The 23,778-nt window shown below is 44.9% G+C and overlaps 1 protein-coding gene across 3 annotated transcripts in view; it reads left to right on the top strand.

Moving 5' to 3' along the window:
* PFKP (phosphofructokinase, platelet) overlaps nucleotides 1-23,778 on the top strand; it is a 166,522-nt gene that overhangs the window by 89,015 nt on the left and 53,729 nt on the right. For all 3 annotated transcript variants that reach the window (XM_082257730.1, XM_082257731.1, XM_082257729.1), the window contains exons 9-12: nucleotides 5,369-5,461; nucleotides 6,648-6,773; nucleotides 9,064-9,128; nucleotides 11,082-11,151. In XM_082257730.1, the coding sequence (XP_082113856.1) occupies nucleotides 5,369-5,461; nucleotides 6,648-6,773; nucleotides 9,064-9,128; nucleotides 11,082-11,151 (354 nt within the window). The remainder of the gene's footprint in view (nucleotides 1-5,368; nucleotides 5,462-6,647; nucleotides 6,774-9,063; nucleotides 9,129-11,081; nucleotides 11,152-23,778) is intronic.

The following is a 23,778-nucleotide window of genomic DNA, read 5'->3' as shown; positions in this document are numbered from 1 at the left end:
GAGGCCAGCCTGAAGTGATCTAGCAGGATGGATTTTTCTGAATAAAGGTCCACTTTAAACAAAAAATGAGACAAACATATCATTTGAAACTGGGCAATAAAATCTGTTTCAAGACCTAAAAATCGAATCAGACCAAATGCACACAGGAAAACCAGGGCTAGAATACTTCCTGGTTCAAAAAGAGAGTATTCAATAAACACAAGTGTTTGTTCAAGTGTTCGCTTTGAAATGTGCAAACTGCTACATGCTGAATATAGAATCTAGCATCTGGTATTTCCTTGATTTATGTACAAGGCCTAATACATTAGGGTCCTTTCACACCAGAGGATCGATCGGGTCTAGATAAAAAAAAATGAAGAGATTCCCAGTCACAACTTACCAACCAGCCAGCGACCAACCGAATTGACCTGTCTAACAGTATGCGTTAAAAACAGGGGTTTGGTTGCACACATTTGCAAATACATGATCGATCGGGCCTGCCTGTCCATTTTTTAGGTGGAAACCGATTGGGCCACCCATTAACCTCTATGGGGTGGCGGATGTCAGCGGACACCTTCTGGGCATCCGATCCGACAAAATCCGCTGAAAACAGATGTATGGCAAAACGTTCACCATCCATGCAGTGGGTCGGATTGGATAACAATTGGATGGAAACAGACATGCAGGCTGTTTCCATCTGACGGCCCCATAGAGGAGAGCGGGCTCTGTCCTTGTCCGCTCTGCATAGTGGAGCGGACACGGACCTGTCATCCACCTGCTCAGTAGGAATCATCGGAGATATCCCCACTGAGCAAGGCGGATTCCGCTCCGACTAATCCGCCCCATGTAAATGGGACCTTAGCATTTAGTGCTGAGATCCAGGGGCAGATGGTGATAATCTACCCTAAGGTCTCCCTCATACTATCCCTCTCTGTGATCCCAACCCTAACATCAACCACAACCTTAACACTAATTCTCCCTGCAAACCCAAATCTAATATTAAGGCCTCATGCACACTGGATGTTTGGTCATCTCTCCTAGAAGCCTTTCCTCCTGGCAGCAGCAGAAAAACTGCTTGGCGCTTGTAAAATTGTGTAAACTTGACATTTAAGTACGTCAAGTGCCTGGCTGTTGAAATTAATAATGTTCAATCGCTTGCACATGTTTACACGTGTCAAGTGTTTTTTTTTGCCTAAATGCTGCTGCTTCTAGACGCGCTGTCGGTGGGTTTTTTTTTTCTGCCTCTTAACACCCATGCCTCTAAATACCTTTAAATGCCTATGTGTGCATGGACACATAAGCTAACATGCAGTGGAGTTTAGAGGCAGAAAAAAAAAAGGTCAGATGCCCCTAAGAGCAGCATTTAAAGCATCCAGTGTGCATGAGGTCTAATCCGCTCTGTAACCCCCAACTTTAACCCTCCCTGTAACACTAACCCTTCCTGTGACCCCAACCTTAACACTAACCCTTTCTGTGACCCCAACCTTAACGTTAACCCTTACTGCAACCCCAGACCTAACACCAATCTCCCAGTAACCCTGACCCTAATAGAAATCCTTCCTATAACCCCGGACCTAGCATTAAGCCTTCCTGTTACCCCGACCCTAACAGTTACCTTCTCTGTAACCTCTGATCAATACACTAATCCTCCACTATCCTCAAATCTAACACCAACTCTCAGGATAACCTCAACCCTAGCACTAATTACTCCAGTAACCACAATCCTAACACCAATCCTCCCTGTAAACTCAACCCAAGCACTTTCCCTCCCTGTAACCCCAACCATAACTGTCTCTGTAATCCCTACCTTAACATCCATCCTTGCTGCAATTCCAACCTGAATACCAACTGTTTCTGCAGCCCTGGCTATAACACAAACCCTCCTTGTAACCCAAACCCTACGACAAACCCTCTCTGTATCCCCCTTCACTAAACATGCTTATAACCCCAACCTCAAAACCAACCCTCCCTGTTACTTCACACTCACCCTCCCTATTAAAAATTGAACCCTTTCTGTGCATACCCACCTATCCCGTGCCAACATTCTGTGCACCAATGTACAGACTTTACTGTGTCAAAAACTACCAGTGCTTGGATCCTGGTGCTGAAATTGACTGTTTAGGCTAGGCCAATGGTTAAATCAATTCATTTAGGTATATGAGTGAAATTAAGATAGATATTATACCATCATTCAAAACAAAACTGCATACAGTATTGAAAATTGCATCAACGCGTTCTTCGTCTAATTACTATGAAATATCTTAGAGCAGTTATGGACACGTCATTGTAAACCTATTGTGACCCTTTAACAAGGATTTAACCAAACGGAGCTAAGGTGGACAGTAAACCAGTAGAGAGTATGCATCACTTGATCCAATTAGGGGTATTTTACTGTTGCCAGGCAGATTGCAGTATTCAGCAAAGTAAAGAGAAATCAATGTGTTCTCTCGCTTGACCTTTACGGTTGATTTTGAATATGACCTCAGGATAGGCGTGCAGCTCCAGTACTCTGATTGGTGGTGTTTTTACTCTAGGAAACATCGCTCTCTCTTTCTAGGGATATACCTGATACAGACCTCAAGATAAGAACTGGCTTAAAGGGCATACCATCTGGCTGTCATCAATGAGGAGAATTATGTGTAATCCTCATTCCTTAATTAGAATTAGTGTGATGGAGCAATGTGCCTGCTAAATATATTACATAAGTTATAAATATAGCAGAACATTCTGAAATGATAATTTATGATTTAATTGAATTAATATGCTTCCTTTAGAACTGCATATAGAAATGATTTAGTGCTTGCAAACCTCACTGACAATGCAGTAAATAGAGGATAGAATAACTGCAGAGATTGGGGAGGTTTACAAGAGAGCTTTACATACAGTGCCTTGCGAAAGTATTTGGCCTCCTTGAACTTTGCGATCTTTTGCCACATTTCAGGCTTCAAACATAAAGATATAAAACTGTAATTTTTTGTGAAGAATCAACAACAAGTGGGACACAATCATGAAGTGGAATGAAATTTATTGGATATTTCAAACTTTTTTAACAAATAAAAAACTGAAAAATTGGGCGTGCAAAATTATTCAGCCCCTTTAAGTTAATACTTTGTAGCGCCACCTTTTGCTGCGATTACAGCTGTAAGTCGCTTGGGGTATGTCTCTATCAGTTTTGCTAATCGAGAGACTGAAATTGTTGCCCATTCCTCCTTGCAAAACAGCTCAAGCTCAGTGAGGTTGGATGGAGAGCGTTTGTGAACAGCAGTTTTCAGTTCTTTCCACAGATTCTCGATTGGATTCAGGTCTGGACTTTGACTTGGCCATTCTAACACCTGGATATGTTTATTTGTGAACCATTCCATTGTAGATTTTGCTTTATGTTTTGGATCATTGTCTTGTTGGAAGACAAATCTCCGTCCCAGTCTCAGGTCTTTTGCAGACTCCATCAGGTTTTCTTCCAGAATGGTCCTGTATTTGGCTCCATCCATCTTCCCATCAATTTAACCATCTTCCCTGTCCCTGCTGAAGAAAAGCAGACCCAAACCATGATGCTGCCACCACCATGTTTGACAGGGGGGATGGTGTGTTCAGGGTAATGAGCTGTGTTGCTTTTACGCCAAACATAACGTTTTGCATTGTTGCCAAAAAGTTTGATTTTGGTTTCATCTGACCAGAGCACCTTCTTCCACATGTTTGGTGTGTCTCCCAGGTGGCTTGTGGCAAACTTTAAACAACACTTTTTATGGATATCTTTAAGAAATGGCTTTCTTCTTGCCACTCTTCCATAAAGGCCAGATTTGTGCAGTATACGACTGATTGTTGTCCTATGGACAGAGTCTCCCACCTCAGCTGTAGATCTCTGCAGTTCATCCAGAGTGATCATGGGCCTCTTGGCTGCATCTCTGATCTTCTCCTTGTATGAGCTGAAAGTTTAGAGGGACGGCCAGGTCTTCGTAGATTTGCAGTGGTCTGATACTCCTTCCATTTCAATATTATCGCTTGCACAGTGCTCCTTGGGATGTTTAAAGCTTGGGAAATCTTTTTGTATCCAAATCCAGCTTTAAACTTCTCCACAACAGTATCTCGGACCTGCCTGGTGTGTTCCTTGTTCTTCATGATGCTCTCTGCGCTTTAAACGGACCTCTGAGACTATCACAGTGCAGGTGCATTTATATGGAGACTTGATTACACACAGGTGGATTCTATTTATCATCATTAGTCATTTAGGTCAACATTGGATCATTCAAATATCCTCATTGAACTTCTGGAGAGAGTTTGCTGCACTGAAAGTAAAGGGGCTGAATCATTTTGCACGCCCAATTTTTCAGTTTTTTCTTATTTGTTAACAAAGTTTGAAATATCCAATAAATTTCGTTCCACTTTATGATTGTGTCCCACTTGTTGTTGATTCTTCACAAAAAATTACAGTTTTATATCTTTATATTTGAAGCCTGAAATGTGGCAAAAGGTCGCAAAGTTCAAGGGGGCCAAATACTTTCGCAGGGCACTGTACCTGGGGTCCCTTTTAAAGAACTCATGTCACCATACCCATTCTTAACACTTACCTTAACATTCTAAACACTTACCTGCATCATCACTGCTCTCTCTTCCTGGGCTCACTGAGACTTTGAGAGCAGACACATACAACCAGGCTCAGTAGCCTCCATAGCAAACGGCTTGGTAAGGGGGCACTCGAGGGAAGAAGGAGTGGACAGCGCCAACGGGGGACTCCAGAAGAAGAGGTAAGGGGCTGCTCTGTGCAATATCTTTGCACAGAGCAGGTAAGTATAACATATTTTAGAAAAAAAATAACCTTTAGTATCACTTTAGGTCCTTGTGTTGGAGGGTTATGGTAACATCCTATACATTCCCAGGTCAAACATCTTCTGAAGGTGTTTGATACTTAAAGTTCTAAAGTGGTTCCCCTTATACTTGCCTCACTCGATCCAGCGCTGTGGTCATCTGTAGTAGCTCTCCCCACTCTCACAGGCTTTGCTAAGGCAGCAGGAGCCATTGGCTCCCTCTGCTGTCAGTCAAATCCTGTGACGAGGGAGCAGGGGGTAGTGGGGTTTAGCTGTGCTGTCTGTGTCTGTGGATGCAATGACTTGGGATTGAGCTTGCAGGTTTGCCACAATAGGAAGCGGCTTACTATTGTGGCACAGTGAGAACAGGGGGAACCAAGAGCGCTAGTGGGGGACCCAAAAAGAGAAGGATCAGGACCGCTCTGTGCAATACTATTGCACAAAGCAGTTATTTTAAAAATAAAAAATGCAGACTTTACAATCACTTTAAAGATTTCAGCAGATATTTTTTGGAATCTTTGAATGATATGATTGATCTTTATTGATTGATTCAGAGGATAGTAAGTACAATGTTCATTCTTTTCCAGCTTGTGGTTTCACAGCTTGGGTTTGACACACGAGTGACAATATTGGGTCACGTCCAGAGAGGAGGAACCCCATCAGCCTTCGACAGAATATTGGTAAGTGCTTTTTAACATTGTAAGATTATATTGTATTATGAAATGATTAAATGGTTATTTATTCTATCTATCTATCTATCTATCTATCTATCTATCTATCTATCTATCTATCTATCTATCTATCTATCTATCTATCTATCTATCTATCTATCTATCTATCTATCTATCTATCTATCCTTAAATTGTTACAATAGCACAGCCTTAGGCCCCTTTCACACATATAATCTTACCCTTCTTTTCATCAGTTCAATCACGTTTTTTTGTCATCAGTTTTTTTCAATCAACATCCATTTTTCATCCTTTGTCATCAGTTTTTTATTCGTTTTTCATTCTTTGTCATCAGTTTTTCATCCGTTGCCATCCGTTTTTCATCCATTGTCATCTGTTTTTCTTCCATTGTCATCTGTTTTTCATCCGTTGCCATCCGTTTTTCATCCGTTGTCATCTGTTTTTCATCTGTTGTCATCTGTTTTTCATCCGTTTTCATCCGTTTTTCATCCGATGTGTTTTTCTAACGGATGAAAAATAGGGCTTTCATCCGTTCAAAAAAACTGATGTTGACGGAAGTGGATGAAAACAGATGTAAATAAATGATCATCCATTTACATCCGCTTTTCCATAGGAATGCATTGATGTCTGTTTTTCATCCATCAACGGAGGGATGAAAAGTGGACAAACGGACAGCATGTGTGAAAGGGGTCTTAGGGTGCATTCACACCTGTGAATGCACCTGATGCCAGAAGATTAGCTGTAGGAGACTTCCCCTATTGAAAGCAATGGGAGGCTGCCAACTTCCACAGCTAAACAAGGGCACTGGCATGTAATCACTCATGCATTGATCACATGTGAGTGATCGGCCCTGGATGCAGGCAGTCTGCACCCACCAGGACCGATCACTCACATCTGATCGCTGCATGAGTGATTACATGCGAGTTGCTGCGATTAGCTGTGGGTGCTGGCAGCCTCCCATTACTATTAATGGGGCAGTCTTCCACAGCTAGTCTTCAGGAACCCCGCTTGGTTTCTTGCATGTAATTGATGTCTTGTGCATTTGCAGGTGTGAATGCTCTATTACCTGCCAGGGTTTGCAAAAGAGTGAACATTGTTCAGGGCAATTGTAGGAAATATTTATGGAGAAATAGTATAATTTTGCCTTGTATAAACAGATTGTCGTCTTCTTCTACAGGCCAGTAGGATGGGAGTGGAATGTGTCCTGGCCTTGCTTGAAGCCACTCCAGAAACCCCTGCCTGTGTAGTATCTTTATGCGGAAACCAAGCCGTGCGACTGCCTCTAATGGAATGTGTACAGATGGTGAGTGCCTGAGTCATCCTATGGTTTGCTATGAAGAGAAGTGGAGCCTATGGGAGAAATAGTCACTGTTCAGATCAGTCTCTAGACTCGGCAGACATTCCTCGCCTCGACAGTCTCCTGTTTAATTACATGTCTGTTCTGCTGTCACATGGTGCTCAATTATCTTATCAAGAACACAACTATCTGACATTTTTCCTGTCCGATTTTGTAAGCCAATGGTACTATTTTAGTTGCCCTTATCATAGGGCAGGACAACTCCCAGGAGCCAGCTGGCCAACGTGCTAAAAATATTAATTGCTGGAACTTAACTTTTCTGGGTCCTTCTTGTTGTCCTGATTTTAACATTAATTTGTACACCTCTCAGTTGTCTGCATGGAACTTAAACACATAAAAGTGACATTACAGAAAAGGTCAGAGGAAACTTAGGGCCTATTCACACTTGTCTGTTTTCCTGCTGTAAAACACATGAATATGTCTGAGGAGCATATTATTATTATTATTATTATTATTATTATACAGGATTTATATAGTGCCAACAGTTTGTGCAGCACTTTATAACATGAGGGAATACAGTACAGTTACAATACAATTTAGTACAGTAGGAATCAGAGAGCCCTGCTCGTTAGAGCTTACAATCTAAGAGGGAGGGTCAAGTGATACAAAAGGTCATAGTTGTGTGTGATAAACTGATAAAAGAACTAAAAAAAAACTGATAAAAGAAAGAAGAGTAGGAGATATGTCATACAAAGTTATGTAGACAACTCAAAGGTAATGTGTTACCATAATCCCGAAATAGGTTTTGGAGCAAAAACCCCCTTCGTTGTGGGACTTTAAGGGTAACAATAAAATGTATATAGAGAGATAATTTTCTAAAATATTTTATTTTTGATTTTAATAAATTCTTTGAATAATAATCTCATTATCAAATATTTCAATACAATGTTATAACATATGACCATACATGATTGGTCCATCAAGCACATAAATATATAATGAACATAGTGCTACTTGAGGAGTGGTACAAAGTATGAGTAGGAGATATGTGGACAGATTGGAGTAGGGAGTTCCATAGGATAGGGGAGGCTTGGGAGAAGTCCTGGAGGCGAGCACGGGAGGAGGTGGCAAGGGTGATAGAGAGCAGGAGGTCTTGGGAGAAAGAGAATGATTTGGCTGGTATTTTGAGACCAGATTAGTGATGTAGCTGGGGGCAAAGTTGTGGATGGCTTTGTAAGTTGTTGTTAGTAGTTTAAATATGATTTGTTCTGTGAGTGGAAGCAAACGGAGGAGTTGACAGAGAGGAGTAGCAGACATTGAGCGGTTGGTAAGGTGGATGAGTCAGGCAGCAGAATTTATGAAGGACTGAAGGGGGGATAGCCTGTGTAGAGGTAATAAAATATTGCAGCGCTTCTAAGATTCATGAAAAAAACAATTAGTAGTGTAATAGTCCACAATTGGGTGATAAAACCCAAAAAATGTCCATACAGAGTCCAAATGCCTTCCTCGTTCCTTTAGAATGAAAAGTCACTCACCACAGAACTGCATGTAAATCTATGAAGATAACTGCAGAAGTCTCCAAAAGTGCCTGTTGGTGAAAGAGTTGTAAATACTCTTCAACACAATCATACCTAGCGCAGTATGTTAATAAGATGATAGCCAAGGGGATAGAGATAGAGCACCCGTGATGAAAATGAACATATAAATCCAGTGCTTCACCCCATCTTCCCCGCATGCAGTGCAACTCACCAGATATTCAAATTCAATGAGCCTATCACCATCATGTGCATATCATAGGTAGTAGATCGATTTCCACAGCAGCGTCCCTAGGGTTTCAGCCCATGTATTGCTGGGGGACCTTCAATCACTCTCACCTCATCCAGATGCCCAACAGAGTAGACAGGATATCTTAATGTAGCATCTTCTAACTCTTGTCCATGGGATTTGGTTGATGTTGAAGACCAGGTCTAGAGACCTTTGGCATCTTTGACAGAATTGTGGAACATGAGAAGCTACCCAAGGAACACTGAGCTGAGGTACTGAAGGAACAACATACTGCTACTAAGTATTATTTTCAGGATCTGCACCAGCAACCCGGACTTCTACAAACTGCTGTTGGATTCTGGTCATGGTCAGAGAGGAGTCCTCCGGACAGAAAGGAAGCCTGTGTGTCATTCAGTATACCAAAAAAGAACTAATAAATGGATGGAATTGGCCTTTACTATAACGTGATATTTGTTGTATTATATACTTTATTTGCAGTTATTATGATATTCTTCTCTTTTCTTTAACTAAGACCCAAGAAGTGCAGAAGGCGATGGATGAAAGGAGGTTTGCAGATGCAGTAACGTTGCGTGGAAGGTACAGAACATTTAAAGCTGATGTTTATATACACTGCTCAAAAAAATGAAAGGAACTCTTTTTACTCAGAGTATAGCATCAAGTCAATTAAACTCCTGGGATATTGATCTGGTCAGGTAAGTAGCAGAGGGGGTTGTTAATCAGTTTCAGCTGCTTTGGTGTTAATGGAATTGCAACGATGAGACAACCTCCAAAACAGAAATGGTTTACAGGTGGAGGCCATTGACACTTTTTTTCCCTACTCATCGTTTCTGACTGTTTTTCACTAGTTTTGCATTTGGCTAGGGTCAGTGTCACTACTGGTAGCGTGAGGCGATACGTGGACCCCATAGAGGTTGCACAGGCAGTCCAACTCCTCCAGGATGGCACATCAATATGTGCCCTTGCCAGAAGGTTTGCTGGGTCTCCCAGCAAAGTTTCAACAGCATGGAGGAGATCTCAGAAGACAGGCAGTTACTCTAGGAGAGCTGGACAAGGCCATAGAAGGTCCTTAACTCATCAGCAGGACCGGTATCTGCTCCTTCGTGCAAGGAGGTACATGAGGAGCACTGCCGGAGCCCTACAAAATGACCTCTAGCAGGCCACTGGTGTAAATGTCTCTGACCAAACAATCAGAAACAGACTTCATGAGGGTGGCCTGAGTGCCCGACATCCACTAGTAGGCTCTGTGTTCACTGCCCGGAACCAAGGAGCTTGATTGGCATTTTCCATTGAACACCAGAATTGGCAGGTCAGCCACTGGCACCCTTCGTTTTTGACAGATGAGAGCAGGTTCACCCTGAGCACATGTGACAGACGTGAAAGGGTCTGAAGAAGCCATGGAGAATGTTATGCTGCCTGTATCATTGTTCAGCATAACTGGTTTGGTGGTGGTCTGGGGAGGCATATCCATGAAGGGACGCACAGACCTCTACAGGCTAGACAATGGCACTGACTGCCATTAGGTATCGGGATGAAATCCTTGGAGCCATTGTCAGCCCCTACGCTGGTGCAGTGGGTCCTGGGTTCCTCCTGGTGCACAACAATGCCCGGTCTCATATGATGAGAGTATGCAGCCAGTTCCTGGAGGATGAAGGAATTGATACTAGTGATGCACCGAAATGAAATTCTTGGCCGAAGCCGAATAATAATGAAATGCTTGGCCGAAGGCCGAATACCGAACGCGGTGTTTCGCATTTTTTCCATTTATTTTCACACCAGAGCACTGTATCTGTGTTCCAGAGATGTGTGATTTTATGCAGACGTTTGCATACAAGAACACACATAAATGTGCATAAAGGCAACAAACCTCTTGCCTACAACAGTTGAGTCTTAGGAAATATACCTTTAAAAAAAAAAAACACACATGTATAAAAATGCAAATGCATAGAAGTGCCCATAGCAATACACATAAATGTGCGTAAATGTAATGAAATGCAGGTGCATTTGTGTTGTCCTCTGTTAATGTAATGGGCCCTGAGCCTAGATTAACATTGATGCAGTCTGGGATTTGCAGTGATTTCTGTGCACTTAGTAGTTCCCCACACTGCTTTACAATCACACTCCAGTCAGTGACTGTCTATGCTGCCTGGCAGAGGTGCACAAACTGCACAAATCCCAAAAATGGCTGGGCATAATGGCAAATTATTTGGCAGATAAGACATAACAGGAAAATGAATAATAGGTGTCATCATAGTATGAACCGCTATCGAGTCATCATAAACTATCTCACTTTGTTTTTCGGGGTGCCTTTGAATTCAGCCCTCTGTAGGGTGATAATTTTCATTTCCATCAAGCGATGTGGCATCCTTTCATTACCCAGTCCACATCAGTATAGATATCCAGCATGATATTTTTCCCCATTGAGATCTGATGTGTTTTCAAAGTGTTCCTTTTTTTGAGCAGTGTATTTATATAGAGAGATTATTTGTGTGTTTTGTATGATTAACCCATATTTTTATTGCAACGTTTCAGGAGTTTCGAGAACAATCTAAACACATACAAGCTCCTTTGCCATAAGAAGAATATATCTGAAATTCCAAAGGTAACATGAACTGTGTCGCTGTATGTCTTTTTATTTGATCATGCATGAATATCCCTTTGAGTGATAATAAGAACTTCTGATATCAGGCTATCAGTAACAGTCTAAAAGTATCTGTGCATCATTCGATCGTCACTAGATCCAAACTGTGTTTTTATATTATTATCTGGTACCAGAATAGAGCAAGTCACCTTACTTTGATTTCATCTTTCCTAAATTGGTTGTAAACCCTTACATATACCTGTTGAAGTCATTGGCCTCAGGTGACACACAGAGATTAAACAAACCCTCCTGCTGTACCTGTTTATCTGCAGCCATCTCTTCCCTCCAACATTTCCAAAGTTTTTCTGAGCTTCCAAAGGCAGGGGGCTGGGATATGATGTTACAAGGTGCACAGCTCAGAGAGGTGAGCTGAGTGTAATCTGAGACCTGAGTGGAGGGAAGGGACACTCCACTCTACACAATCCCATTGGAAAGCCTGCATAACTGAGGCTGTCAATCATAGGGTGTGTGCTGGATCTCCCCTCCCCGTCCTCCTCAATCCCTCGGAGTAAGCACATCCAGTCAGAAATGACTTGTGCAGATAGCAGAGGAACCAGACTACAGACAGAAATACACTCAGAGCCTTGGACTAAGGCAAATACACACTAAAAGGGATATACTTTTTTCATTTTTCATTTCAGAGGTTTACAACCACTTTAAATAGGGCTGGCTATACATGTTAAAGGATAAGTTCCCCTTTGAGACCATGCTACATGTTCCACCTGTATTTAGGGTGTAACATGTAATATGTTCCAGCTCCTGCAGCCTCTCCCCCCCTTTCCCAGCCTCAGTGTGACAGCATGCAGGGGATCTTCTCCCCACACCCCCTCGTCAAAATTTAGAAAAAAGTGCAGCCTTGCGGGACTTGGCCCACATAATTTATTCACAGTTTCCTGTGAATGGATAGACTACAACTACCATCATTCATCGCAACTGATGGCTTGTAGTTCTGGATGGACTGTGAGGTAGCTGTTGAGTGTTCTCCTAGTTCATTCACAAGCCCTGCAGCTTGTAAGCAGTTAGCCCATATCAGCCCTGCAGCCCTGCAGCTTGTAAGCAGTTAGCCCATAAAGCTGCAGGGCATGTCTGCTGAAGCCTAACATTGCACCCCTGATCCACTGATCACTAGTGCAATGCTTTCCAGGCTCCTGCAGGAAAAAAATAACTATACAATTTTTTCTGCAAAAATATCGACATTTATTATTTTTTCTTAAAAAATAATAAATGCACAAATGTAATACTCTTTCTTTAAGTTTTTTTTTTTTTAATTCAGCACAGTGGGCTAGAAAGAAATCACTCAAAGAAATGTACTCATCCATGCTAAACAGCATTGATGGACGAATCTGCAGTGCTGTCTATTGAATTCTAAAACATGGCACCTGCATCTATTCAGAATTTCCCTTCTGACTCCTTCGACAAAAAGGTGATTCAAAAACTGACTTTTGGTAAGCTGGGTGGTGCCCACATAGCCACAAACAGTGTTAATTATGACTGCTTCAGCAGGAATTCTATCCATGTATGGCCAGATTTACTTTTCCTTACCAGGTGCAGGTAAAATTTCAGTCGTTCCACCTTTAGAAAGGTTTTAAGACCAAAATATCCCCTGTGCCCTATGGGAATATCAGTCACTGAAACAGGATTGACTTGTTCCGCTGTCTCTTCTATACTTCTTATCTACAAACAATGCCTTAATTATTTGAAGACCAAATCTGGCAATCCTATTTTATACAAAACAAGGGTGCATAACCCACCGCACTATGGCCTAATGGCCTAAAACATAACCTTCATTAACCAATATATCAAATGTAAAAATATATGTATATTTACTCAAAGGGGACACCTTGACGGGAGAAATGAGATTACCACGGTGGTCGTTCGTCTTCTATATTAATTACTATCTGCTCCTGATATCTGAGATAATTAGTTGATCTAAATACTGACAAGTTTAGCTTCATTTTTTTGCTGGCTGTATCTGTAAATCTTGTTGAAAGCTATACTGGCTGTCAGTATCGGGTACTAAAACTGTCCCTTGAAGAAAACTGACTTGTCGCTAGAGATAATTTCTGAAGCTCTTCTAATATCAAACTGCCTATGCTGGTGATGCCAACTTCTGTCTTGATGGAACTATCACCTAATCTCAAAGTTAACAAAGTCTCCTGGTGAAATCCCTCATTAATCCCAGTTGTTAACCCCCACAAAAAAAAACAATAACCAAAAAAGGAAATTCTCCCCAAGTGGTCCCCAAAATACAGCCTCAGAAAAGTAAAAACCTACATGTTTCGTCTAAAAATAGACTTCGTCAGGGTTATGGTGCTTATAGTAAAAAGGAGTGCATAAAGAAAAAAATGCGGGGGGTGAAAGGCACTGACCCCACATGTCAAAAACTAAAATGGCCATTTGTTTTTCTCCCTTATTTATAGACAATTTCCCAAAGATGGCCGCTGTGTCATCGTGTGCATGACGTATTTGCATCATTACGTCATTGCGTTCGCATCACGCAAAGCTGTAGCATCATCGCGTTCGCATTTGCGTGAAAAAAGGCTCCTTTATACGCCATGGTGTTTCCACGTACACAAAATTAAAGCTCTTTTGTGTCATCTTGTGTATAAACAGGAGAAAGCACTTCCTTTACACAACTCAAGTACATTTTTCTATTTAAACAGGAATATCAATTCTTTATTTATACTTTTTGGAGCAAGTGGTGGCTGAGGCCTGCCGTCACTAATGCACCTTTGTCGGGAATTGCTTTATTAATTCATCATTTTCAGAATATCTGGATAGAATGTATCACGATTAGATGACTAACAAACAGTAACAATGTCTTCTTCTTCTTAACAGGATAACACCCCCTATAGTGTACGTAATTCTATGCATAGCGCCTCAGACTGGCCAGCTCTATAAATGATGCTTTTATATTGCATGTTGTCTATCTTGTGTTTAGGTTTGCATGTGTGCTAACTAAAGCATGAGCAAAGTACACTTCGTCTTAACTGCTACTACCCCGCTAATAACAAGCAAGTAACTATTCGCTCGTCCAGTGGGCACACGCTAATATTTCCTGCATAATGCACTGTAAGGATAGTACTGACTAAGCTAGCCACAGACATTAGATAGCAGTCTGACTTGGAGGTATGTTACAACCACCACCCTCCTGCTAACAAGCACACTTGTATTGATCGAGTAGAAAGGTTTAAGCAATAATATGGGATGGGGGGGCAGGGGGGGGGCGGGACTTCAAAGTGAATTGATAAAGACCTGCAAAAAAATCTCCTTTAGCCAATCAAGTGTTGACAAAGGAACAATTAGTAGTGCTGTCAGCTGGTACCCCGAACAATCTTCACCTGATCTAACATCTTCCATCTGTGAGAACCTATTTTCTCTTACGTCCTCCGACAGTCGCCGCCTCTTCACATTCGTCACATATGGGGTATTAGACTTTGCTCCGAAGGAGTAGCTAGGCAACAGAATATGTTAACAATAAAGCTTTAACGTATCCCACCCTCAAGGGGTGGTCCCCTCAGTCAATACCCTCCTACTTCCTGCAACCATATCTCAGTTTTAATGTCTAGCTTGTCAGGAGTGGCTGGCTCTCTCTGTGCTGGGACTTTTTGTCCCAGACTCTTTCTTCTTTTTGATATTTTGTTTGAGTTTTCTCTCTACCTTTACTTAGCTGTTATTTTTGTCAGCATTAGTTAGTTCTTCGGACGAAGAGGATCATGCGGACTGGGTCTCGGGCTGATCCCCCTGGTCGCAGGTCGTGGGTCAGTGGCTTCCCAGTCTGCCATCGAGCGTTCTGCCAGGTAACGCTCCTGGCACAGTGAACGACCCATCCCTGTTCGGTGCAGGGATGATTGGTGAGGTGGCTACCTCACCGGACGCTGTGCGTTTTCTGAACCGCCATTGTGTGCGTCTTGAATTGCGACTCTCCCTGCCTCATGTGCAGCGGCTTGTTCGCCTGTGCGGGTTCCCCACGCCATGTGAGGTAAGTGTATCTATGTGGGGACCTGTCTGTCTGGGGGGGGGTCTCAGTCTGGGACTGTGTAACCTGCCTTTAATCACACTGCTTGTCTCCCTATCTCTCGGCTGCATGCTGTGGGCTGCAAGGGGGGGGGGGGAGCTGTATGACACTGAGTATGTCAGGCTGGGCAGTGTGAGGAGCTGTGTGCTGTGGGGCATGTTTTTAATGGCATGTTGGGGCATATACAGCGATCGCTGCGGCGATCTAACATGTATCCATATAATGGGATAATATTGTGTGTGATTTTATGCACTGTGGAGCGGCGATTTCGGCGCCAAACGACGCCATTTTACCGGCGCCCGCTCCGGCCGCATGGTTTACATGCCCGGCGGCCATTTTCTTGTAGCCTCCATAGGCTTTCATAGAGCGCCCTGGCAGCATCACTTCCTCTCTCCTGGAAGCACCGATCGAGGCAGCAGCAGCAGCGGAGTCTCCTCAGGTTTTATCCTTCTATTCCTGTGTTCCATTGCCTGTATTCAGTCTGTATATTCCCTGTGGGGGTCTCATTGTGCCTGAGTGTGGTGCGGTGGGCTGCGCTTGCCGCGCTTGCTGTAAGGGGGCAGTTAACCCTTGGTTGTCTGGCATACAGGGGCAATGGATTCTCAGGAGGGCAAGTTTCCCACAGTATTGGTGGAAAGCCAGGGGACCGCTGTTTCCCCCACAGGGGGGGATTTAGCCACTATTGTGGCTGGCCTTGCTGCACAGGTGCAAATGCTGGTGGCTGCTCAATCTACTAAACGGCCCAGAGTTGCTCTGTCCTCTGATTCTGAGGGTGAAGGTGATGGGGCTGTTCTGGCGGGGACCCCCCTATCGGGGTCCCGCTCCTCTCTTGATCTAGTGGGGTCTGAGGTAGAGGCTGAAGTTGAAGGGGTTGATAATTCTCCCCCTGGCTCGCCTGAAGAGCTTGCAATCATGGATGAGTTGATTGCTTCCATTAAGCAGACGCTACGTTTGCAGGACGAGGTGTGTCCCCCAGCTGCCTTGGCGGCTTATGGGACGCAGAGAAAACGCAGGACGCCGCAGGTTTTTCCCTGCAATGCTGATTTTCAGCGCGCTGTTAAGGACCAATGGCGCGATTTGCGCAAGCCTTTTGCGGTACCAAGTAAATTTAAGCTGCGTTATCCTTTCTCGCCTGCCACTGATGAACGGTGGTGTGTGCCTCCGCCAGTGGATCATGCTATTGCGGTTTTGAACAAAGCCACTGCGATCCCTGCAGAGGGATCCCCTGTTTTCCGTGATGCCACGGATAGGAGACTGGAGTCTCTTGCCCGTCATACTTATTCTGTTACGGGTTCTATGCTTAAGGCTCTGTTTGCTTCTCTCATGGCGGCCCAGGCGATCGCAAGTTGGACGCAGATGCTTAGGCGCGTCCTAGTGGCCGATTCGGCCTCGGCGGCGACCCTGGATATGGTGGATCAGATCCACCAGGGTGTCATGTATCTGTGTGATGCGGACCTGGACCTGATTCCGTTGGCCGCGCGTGTGCACAGCGTGGCGGTGTTGTCTCGCCGCCTGGTTTGGTTGAAATGTTGGTCGGTGGACCAATCTTCACGTAAAACCTTAGCCAATCTGCCTTATGATGGGTCTCGCCTTTTTGGGGAGTCCCTGGATGTGTTGATTAAGGGGATTACCGGGGGTAAGAGCACTCTCTTGCCCCATTTCCCCAAGGCTAAGGGGGCTTCTGGGAAGAAGCATGCTCATTTTCGGCCCCCTCAGGGGTCCTTTCGTGCCTTTCGGCCGCACTACAAGGGCAAACCGTTCAAGGGCCAAGGCTCTCAGAAGAAGCCCTGGTCTGGGAAACAGAAGTCCGGTCAATCCGGACCTGCGGCCCATAACAGTTCGGCCTGAAGGGGCGCCCTCACCCAGTTTTGGGGTGGGGGGACGCTTGCTCGGTTTTCTTCAGCCCTGGTTGGCCCGTGTGAGGGACAGATGGGTTCTGGAAATCGTTCGATCTGGTTACAAGATCGAGTTTCTCTCTCGGCCGGAGAGCAGATTTTTTCCCTCAAATCTTCAACTGTCTCCAGAGCGCCTGCGGGATCTGCACCTGGCGGTGCGGGACCTGAGGGCTCAGGGAGTGGTGGTTCCGGTGCCTCATCGGGACAGATTTCGGGGGTTTTATTCCAATCTGTTCACCGTGCCCAGGAAGGAGGGCAAGGTTCGTCCGATTCTGGACTTGAAAGCTCTGAACCGCTCTGTGCGAGTTCGCAAGTTCCGCATGAAAACCCTGCGCTCGGTGGTGGCTGCCCTGGTTCCGGGGGAATTCATGGCCTCCATCGATTTGAAGGATGCGTACCTTCACATCCCCATATTCGAGGGTCATCAGAAGTACCTTCGATTTGCCATTGCGGAGGATCACTACCAGTTTGTGGCGTTGCCCTTTGGGCTCGCCTCGGCTCCACGGGTCTTCACCAAGGTGCTTGCACCGGTTCTGGCATTATTGAGAGCCCAGGGCATTTCTGTCCTGGGGTATCTGGACGACATTCTGGTTCGGTCTGCGACCAGACAGGGTCTGGAGAAGGACCTGTCTGTCACAATGCAAACTCTGCAGGAGTTCGGTTGGACGATAAATGTTCCAAAGTCGACACTGAGTCCGTCGGTTCGTCTCCCCTATCTGGGAATGATACTGGACTCGGTGCAGGCGAAGGTCTTCCTGCCGGAAGACAAACTCAGGACTCTTCAGGGGGAAGTCAGGTCCCTCAGGGACGTTCCACACTCGTCTCTGCGGACGGGTATGAGATGTCTGGGATTGATGGTCTGGGCCTTCGAGGCGATTCCTTTCGCGCAGTTTCACACGCGGGGTCTCCAAGCGGAGATCCTGTCCAGGTGGGACGGGCGACCTCAATCTCTGGATCTTCAGATCTCGTTGAGTCATCGCACCAGGGAAAACCTTCTGTGGTGGCTCCAGTCCCCGTTGGTGTCCGGGGGCAAGTCGTTTCGTCCGATCTCGTGGACGATAATCACCACGGATGCCAGCCTGTCGGGCTGGGGTGGTGTTCTGGGCGTTCTGTCCGCACAGGGGACCTGGTCGGAGGGGGAGTCTTCCCTTCCGATCAACATTCTGGAATTGCGTGCGATAAGGCTCTGTCTTCATCGCTGGACGGACCGGCTGCAGGGCTGCCCGGTTCGGGTACAGACGGACAATGCCACGGCGGTGGCCTACATCAACCACCAAGGGGGCACCAGGAGTGCCCGAGCGGCTCGAGAAGTGGCCGACATTCTGTCTTGGGCCGAGACTCATGTCCCGGCGATAACGGCGGTTCACATTCCGGGAGTGGAGAACTGGCAGGCGGACTATCTGAGTCGCCAGACCCTGGATCAGGGGGAATGGTCTCTCCACCCGGCTGTCTTCCAGATGTTGTGCGCGAAGTGGGGTCTTCCAGATGTGGACCTGTTCGCGTCTCGCCTCAACTACAAGGTGAAGAGGTTCGTGGCAAGGACGCGCGACCCTCGGGCAGACGCGTCGGACGCGTCAGTGGCCCCGTGGCATCAGTACAGGCTGATGTACGCGTTTCCACCGATTCAGTTGCTGTCCAGGTTCCTTCGCAGGTTGCACTCGGAACGCAGCACGGTGATTCTTGTGGCACCGGACTGGCCTCGCCGGTCCTGGTACGCAGACCTCGTGAATCTGGCGGTCGACGCTCCTTGGCGTCTGCCTCTTCGGGACGATCTACTGTCTCAAGGACCGATTTACCATCCTGCTTTACAGTCGCTGGCTTTGACGGCCTGGCTGTTGAGACCGAGGTCCTGAAGGAGAAGGGTCTCTCTCCAGAGGTCGTTCATACTTTGATCAACGCGAGGAAGTCTTCCTCGGGGAAGGTTTATTACCGTACTTGGAAGGCCTATTTTGCCTGGTGTGAGTCCAGGGGGTTTTCACCCCGCACGTACTCGGTTTCCCGTGTGCTGTCTTTCCTTCAGACGGGTGTCGATCAGCGTTTGGCGCTGGCTACGATTAAGGGTCAGGTGTCGGCGCTGGCCGTTCTGTTTCAACGTCCCGTGGCTTCCAACTCCTTGGTTGGCACTTTTATTCAGGGTGTGCGGCATCTGGTTCCTCCTAGGAGGGATCCTTTGCCCCCTTGGGACTTGAATCTAGTTCTATCTGTGTTACAACGTGCTCCTTTTGAACAGATCAGGGAGATCTCGTTGTCTATGTTGTCCAAAAAGGTCGCCTTTTTGGTGGCGATCACTTCGGCTCGCAGAGTGTCGGAACTGGCGGCTTTGTCCTGCAAGTCTCCGTACCTGGTTGTTCATTTGGATAAGGTGGTCTTGCGACCTAATCCTTCTTTTCTACCGAAACGAGTTTCGGAATTCCATCTTAACGAGGATATTGTTTTGCCTTCGTTGTGCACGAAGCCTAAACATCCGAAGGAGGTGAGATTGCACTCTCTGGATGTTGTTCGGGCGATAAGGGTTTACCTTAAATCGACTGAGTCTTTTCGTAAGACTGACTCCTTGTTTTTTCTTCCAGAGGGTCCTCGGAAGGGCATGGCGGCTTCCGCCTCTACCATTGCCAAATGAATCAGGCAGACCATTGAACAGGCCTATGCCTTGCAGGGGAAGGTTCCCCCTGTGTCTGTGAAGGCGCACTCTACTAGATCACTGAGTACGTCTTGGGCCTGCCGTCATGGGGCTTCTGTAGCCCAGGTGTGTAAGGCGGCGACTTGGTCGACCGTACACACTTTCACAAAATTCTACAAAGTAGATGTTCAGGCATCGGCGGATGCTTCCTTTGGCCGCAAGGTTCTTAGTGCGGCTGTTCCATAGGGTCCCTTGTTGGGGACTCCTGGCTGTTGGGATAGTTTTTTGTATCCCCTGGTTTTTTTGTCTTTTCCTGGGTTGTTGCTCCTGTTGAGCACTTGTTTTTGCTGTTGCCCAGCTGGTTTCCTTCCTTTGGTAAGGTTCCTTTCTTTGATGTGGAGACTGCGTTGCCTTTCGGCGCGGATGCGTTTCCCACCCCTCATGTTTGCACTGCTTTGGGACGTCCCCATATGTGACGAATGTGAAGAGGCGGCGACTGTCGGAGGACGTAAGAGAAAACGGAATTTTTGTAAAATCTTACCTGTAAAATTCCTTTCTCTGAGTCCTCCGACAGTCGCCGCCCCCGCCCCTCTTTTGGGGTTTGAATGTATACTCTACTGCTATTCCACTAAAACTGAGATATGGTTGCAGGAAGTAGGAGGGTATTGACTGAGGGGACCACCCCTTGAGGGTGGGATATGTTAAAGCTTTATTGTTAACATATTCTGTTGCCTAGCTACTCCTTCGGAGCAAAGTCTAATACCCCATATGTGACGAATGTGAAGAGGCGGCGACTGTCGGAGGACTCAGAGAAAGGAATTTTACAGGTAAGATTTTACAAAAATTCCGTTTTTTTTTGGTAATAGAATAATTAATAGGTTAAAATATAGAAGAAGAATTATACAAGTGAATTGAATTTGAACAATCTTGGCTATCCATAGAAACCAAACGTTTTGACAATTTAGGGCTTCATTCCAGGAACCCCATCTCAGGGTTAATTACTCTGGCTGTACACTGTGCTGTATTGCAGATGCAATTCCGCCAATTCAAGCGTTGCTTGCAACCCTCACATTCCTGTAAATAGGATGAAGAGTAACTGATTCCAAGCATGAGGTCCAATAGATTTCCAGCATGTTTGAAAAAACTTTCTGTGCAAATGCCACTGTTAGGGGTCTAGTTATAAAACATTTGTTGCACGAATGTTGGAAGCATTTCTCCAAGCTGAACGTAATTCCACCATAGTTTTTCTAAGACAGCGGTGTCGAATCAATTTGATCATAGGCCGCACCAGCATTATGGTTTCCCTCAAAGAGCCGATTGTATCTGTAAGACTATATGTATATGTATAAATGTATCTACTCTTTATTATAATAAATAATTGCCTCTGCATTCGATTATTACTGGTTTAAGGCTCCATTCACACCTAGGCGATTTGAATTGCGGGTGGAATTGCCGTGATTCTGCATACGATTCTAAATCGCTGCAAAATGCGGGATGCCATCACTTCTTAATAGCACCCCAATCACTGTGCGATTTTTCCGCGCTAAATCACGGTGCAATCGCTGCAAAGACGCAACGCGTGAAGAAAATGTGTCCCGTGTTTTACTGGGATTTGGAATTGCGGGCAGAATCACGGCTATTTCGCCCGCAATTCAAATTGCCTAGGTGTGAATAGAGCCTTAGTAATAATTTAAGATTAAAGTGGAGTTCCACCCATTTTTGGAACTTTAGATCTTTGTAATCCCCTTTAAAATGGCTTTTACCAATGGAAACTTTTTTTTTTTTTTTTTTTTGCTAGTAAATACCTTAATTTCGGCTTTATTCCTCCTCTCCTCACTTCCTGGTCCGATCGGCGATGACGTCATTCGGCGATCCGCAGTGTCTGCTGGGATGTATTCTATTCCAGAAATCTCGCAGTAGCTGTATCTGTACTGAGCCGTGCCTGCCCCGCCTCCGCCCCGCCTCCTCTCATTGAGTTGCATTGTATGAATGTATTAAGGCTGTTCTCTGCCCCGCCTCCTCTCAATACAACTCAATGAGAGGAGGCGGGGCGGAGGCGGGGCAGAGAACAGCCTTAATACATTCATACAATGCAACTCAATGAGAGGAGGTGGGGCGGAGGCGAGGCGGAGGCGGGGCGGAGGCGGGGCAGATACAGCTACTGCGAGATTTCTGGAATAGAATACATCCCAGCAGACACTGCGGATCGCCGAATGAAGTCATCGCCGATCGGACCAGGAAGTGAGGAGAGGAGGAATAAAGCCGAAATTAAGGTATTTACTAGCAAAAAAAAATAAAAAAAGTTTCCATTGGTGAAAGCCGTTTTAAAGGGGATTACATACATCTATGTATTCCAAACTATTAAAAATGGGTGGAACTCCGCTTTAAGCTGTGAAGGGCAAACCAGCACAGAGCCCACTCGTAGTCCTGTAACAGATGATGCAGGTCAGAAAAGGAGGGTCAATCATCACTGGTATCATCTACAAGAATCTTTATTGGAGACTGCTGAGATAGAACAGGGTTCTTCCATGGTGTTCTGTCTGAGCAGTCTCCAATAAAGTTTCTTGTGGGTGATACCAGCGATGTGCATTTTTCAATTGGCATAAAATGATATTCTCATAATAAATATAAGCAGATGTCCAAAGCATCCCCATTACTTCAGATGTCAAAAGTCCCCCACTCTCGCTTACATCACAGTGCACTCCCCTTATATCTTGTGCTGCTGCCAGGAAGGCCAAGTTGGGAAGTAGAAAGTGCAGGGTCTGGAGGAGGACAAGAGGAGGGCTGGAATCAGCTGAATGGTGAGACCAGGGGAGGCAGAAGCGAGGGGGTGTTGCTGCTGCACAGGGAGGCGCAGGATCTGTAAGATTTGACTGCTGAGACGAGGGGGGTGCTGCAGCTGCATAAGAGGTGCGAGGGCCACATGAAATGGCCTGGCTGGCCGGATTTGGCCCATGGGCCTTGTGTTTGACACATGCTTTTAGAGATTCCTATATCAACAGCTCCATCAAGTGGCCAAAATTCAGTATAGTTTTCTCATTGAGATATTTCAGAAAATTATACTGCATTTTGACCACTAGATGGCCTCATGATACAGCCATTAATCTCTTAGAAAAAAGCAACATTTGTTTCAGCTTGCACCAATGCTTCAGACATTCATGCAGCAAATGTTTTTAAAAATCTTGGGAAAGTCAGGAGTAATTGTCATGGTGTCCAGCTATCATTTACAGAACAGGGAGGCCTTGTAGTTGCCTTTGTGCTCCACCCATAGTGCTATAATGCTGTTAAGCAGTTTGTAAGATAATATTCAATATATATTACACAGCATGGGCAGAGATACTGTATATGCCTATAAAAAAAAGAAGAGCCTTGTAACTGTTTGAAAAATTCTCTGCAACCGCTGGACCAATACGACAGGTGAAGATTTGCTGACAAAACTGAGGAGTAATCTGTCTGTTAGGAAAATGAAATGGTCCTTATTGAAGAGAAAGACCAGAATTGTGGGGGAGGGGAGCCCGGGAGGATGAATATTGAGTGTTTAGCATTAAACACTGTGATAGTTGGATAATCCTTTAAGGTCCATTGTAAACTTTGCTATATCCAGATCAACAGCAAGGTTCCATTATGTACATGCTTTAATAATTATGGCATTATGTATTATTTACAAAGATGCTATTACAGGGATCTCAATTAGGACGACTTAGAGAAAAGACTAACATATAAAAAGGGTAACAGTAAAATACAAGAATGTTGCATGCTATAAAGTGTCCAGTGCAGCATATATAACTGTTTACCTGGCCTCTCTAAAATGCATTCAATCACCTCCCTTTTACCAAATGTTCATTTTGATTATAAAATGAAAACTGTTGCATTTTATTAGATGAAGTTATACCTATTACCTTTACTGTTTCTGATACCTATACATACTGTAACTGCCATAAAAAAAAAACAATTTGTATGTACACATATACAGTATATATATATATTGTTCATTATAGATGCTAAACTTATTTTCCTGGTTAAAAAAACAAAGATTGGGTTAATAAAGTATAAAA

The sequence above is a fragment of the Pelophylax lessonae genome (genome assembly GCF_965119305.1).
Source record: "Pelophylax lessonae genome assembly, chromosome: 5".
Taxonomy (NCBI): domain Eukaryota; kingdom Metazoa; phylum Chordata; class Amphibia; order Anura; family Ranidae; genus Pelophylax; species Pelophylax lessonae.
Note: the sequence above shows the minus strand (reverse complement) of the source record. Positions and strands in the feature narration are given on the sequence as shown.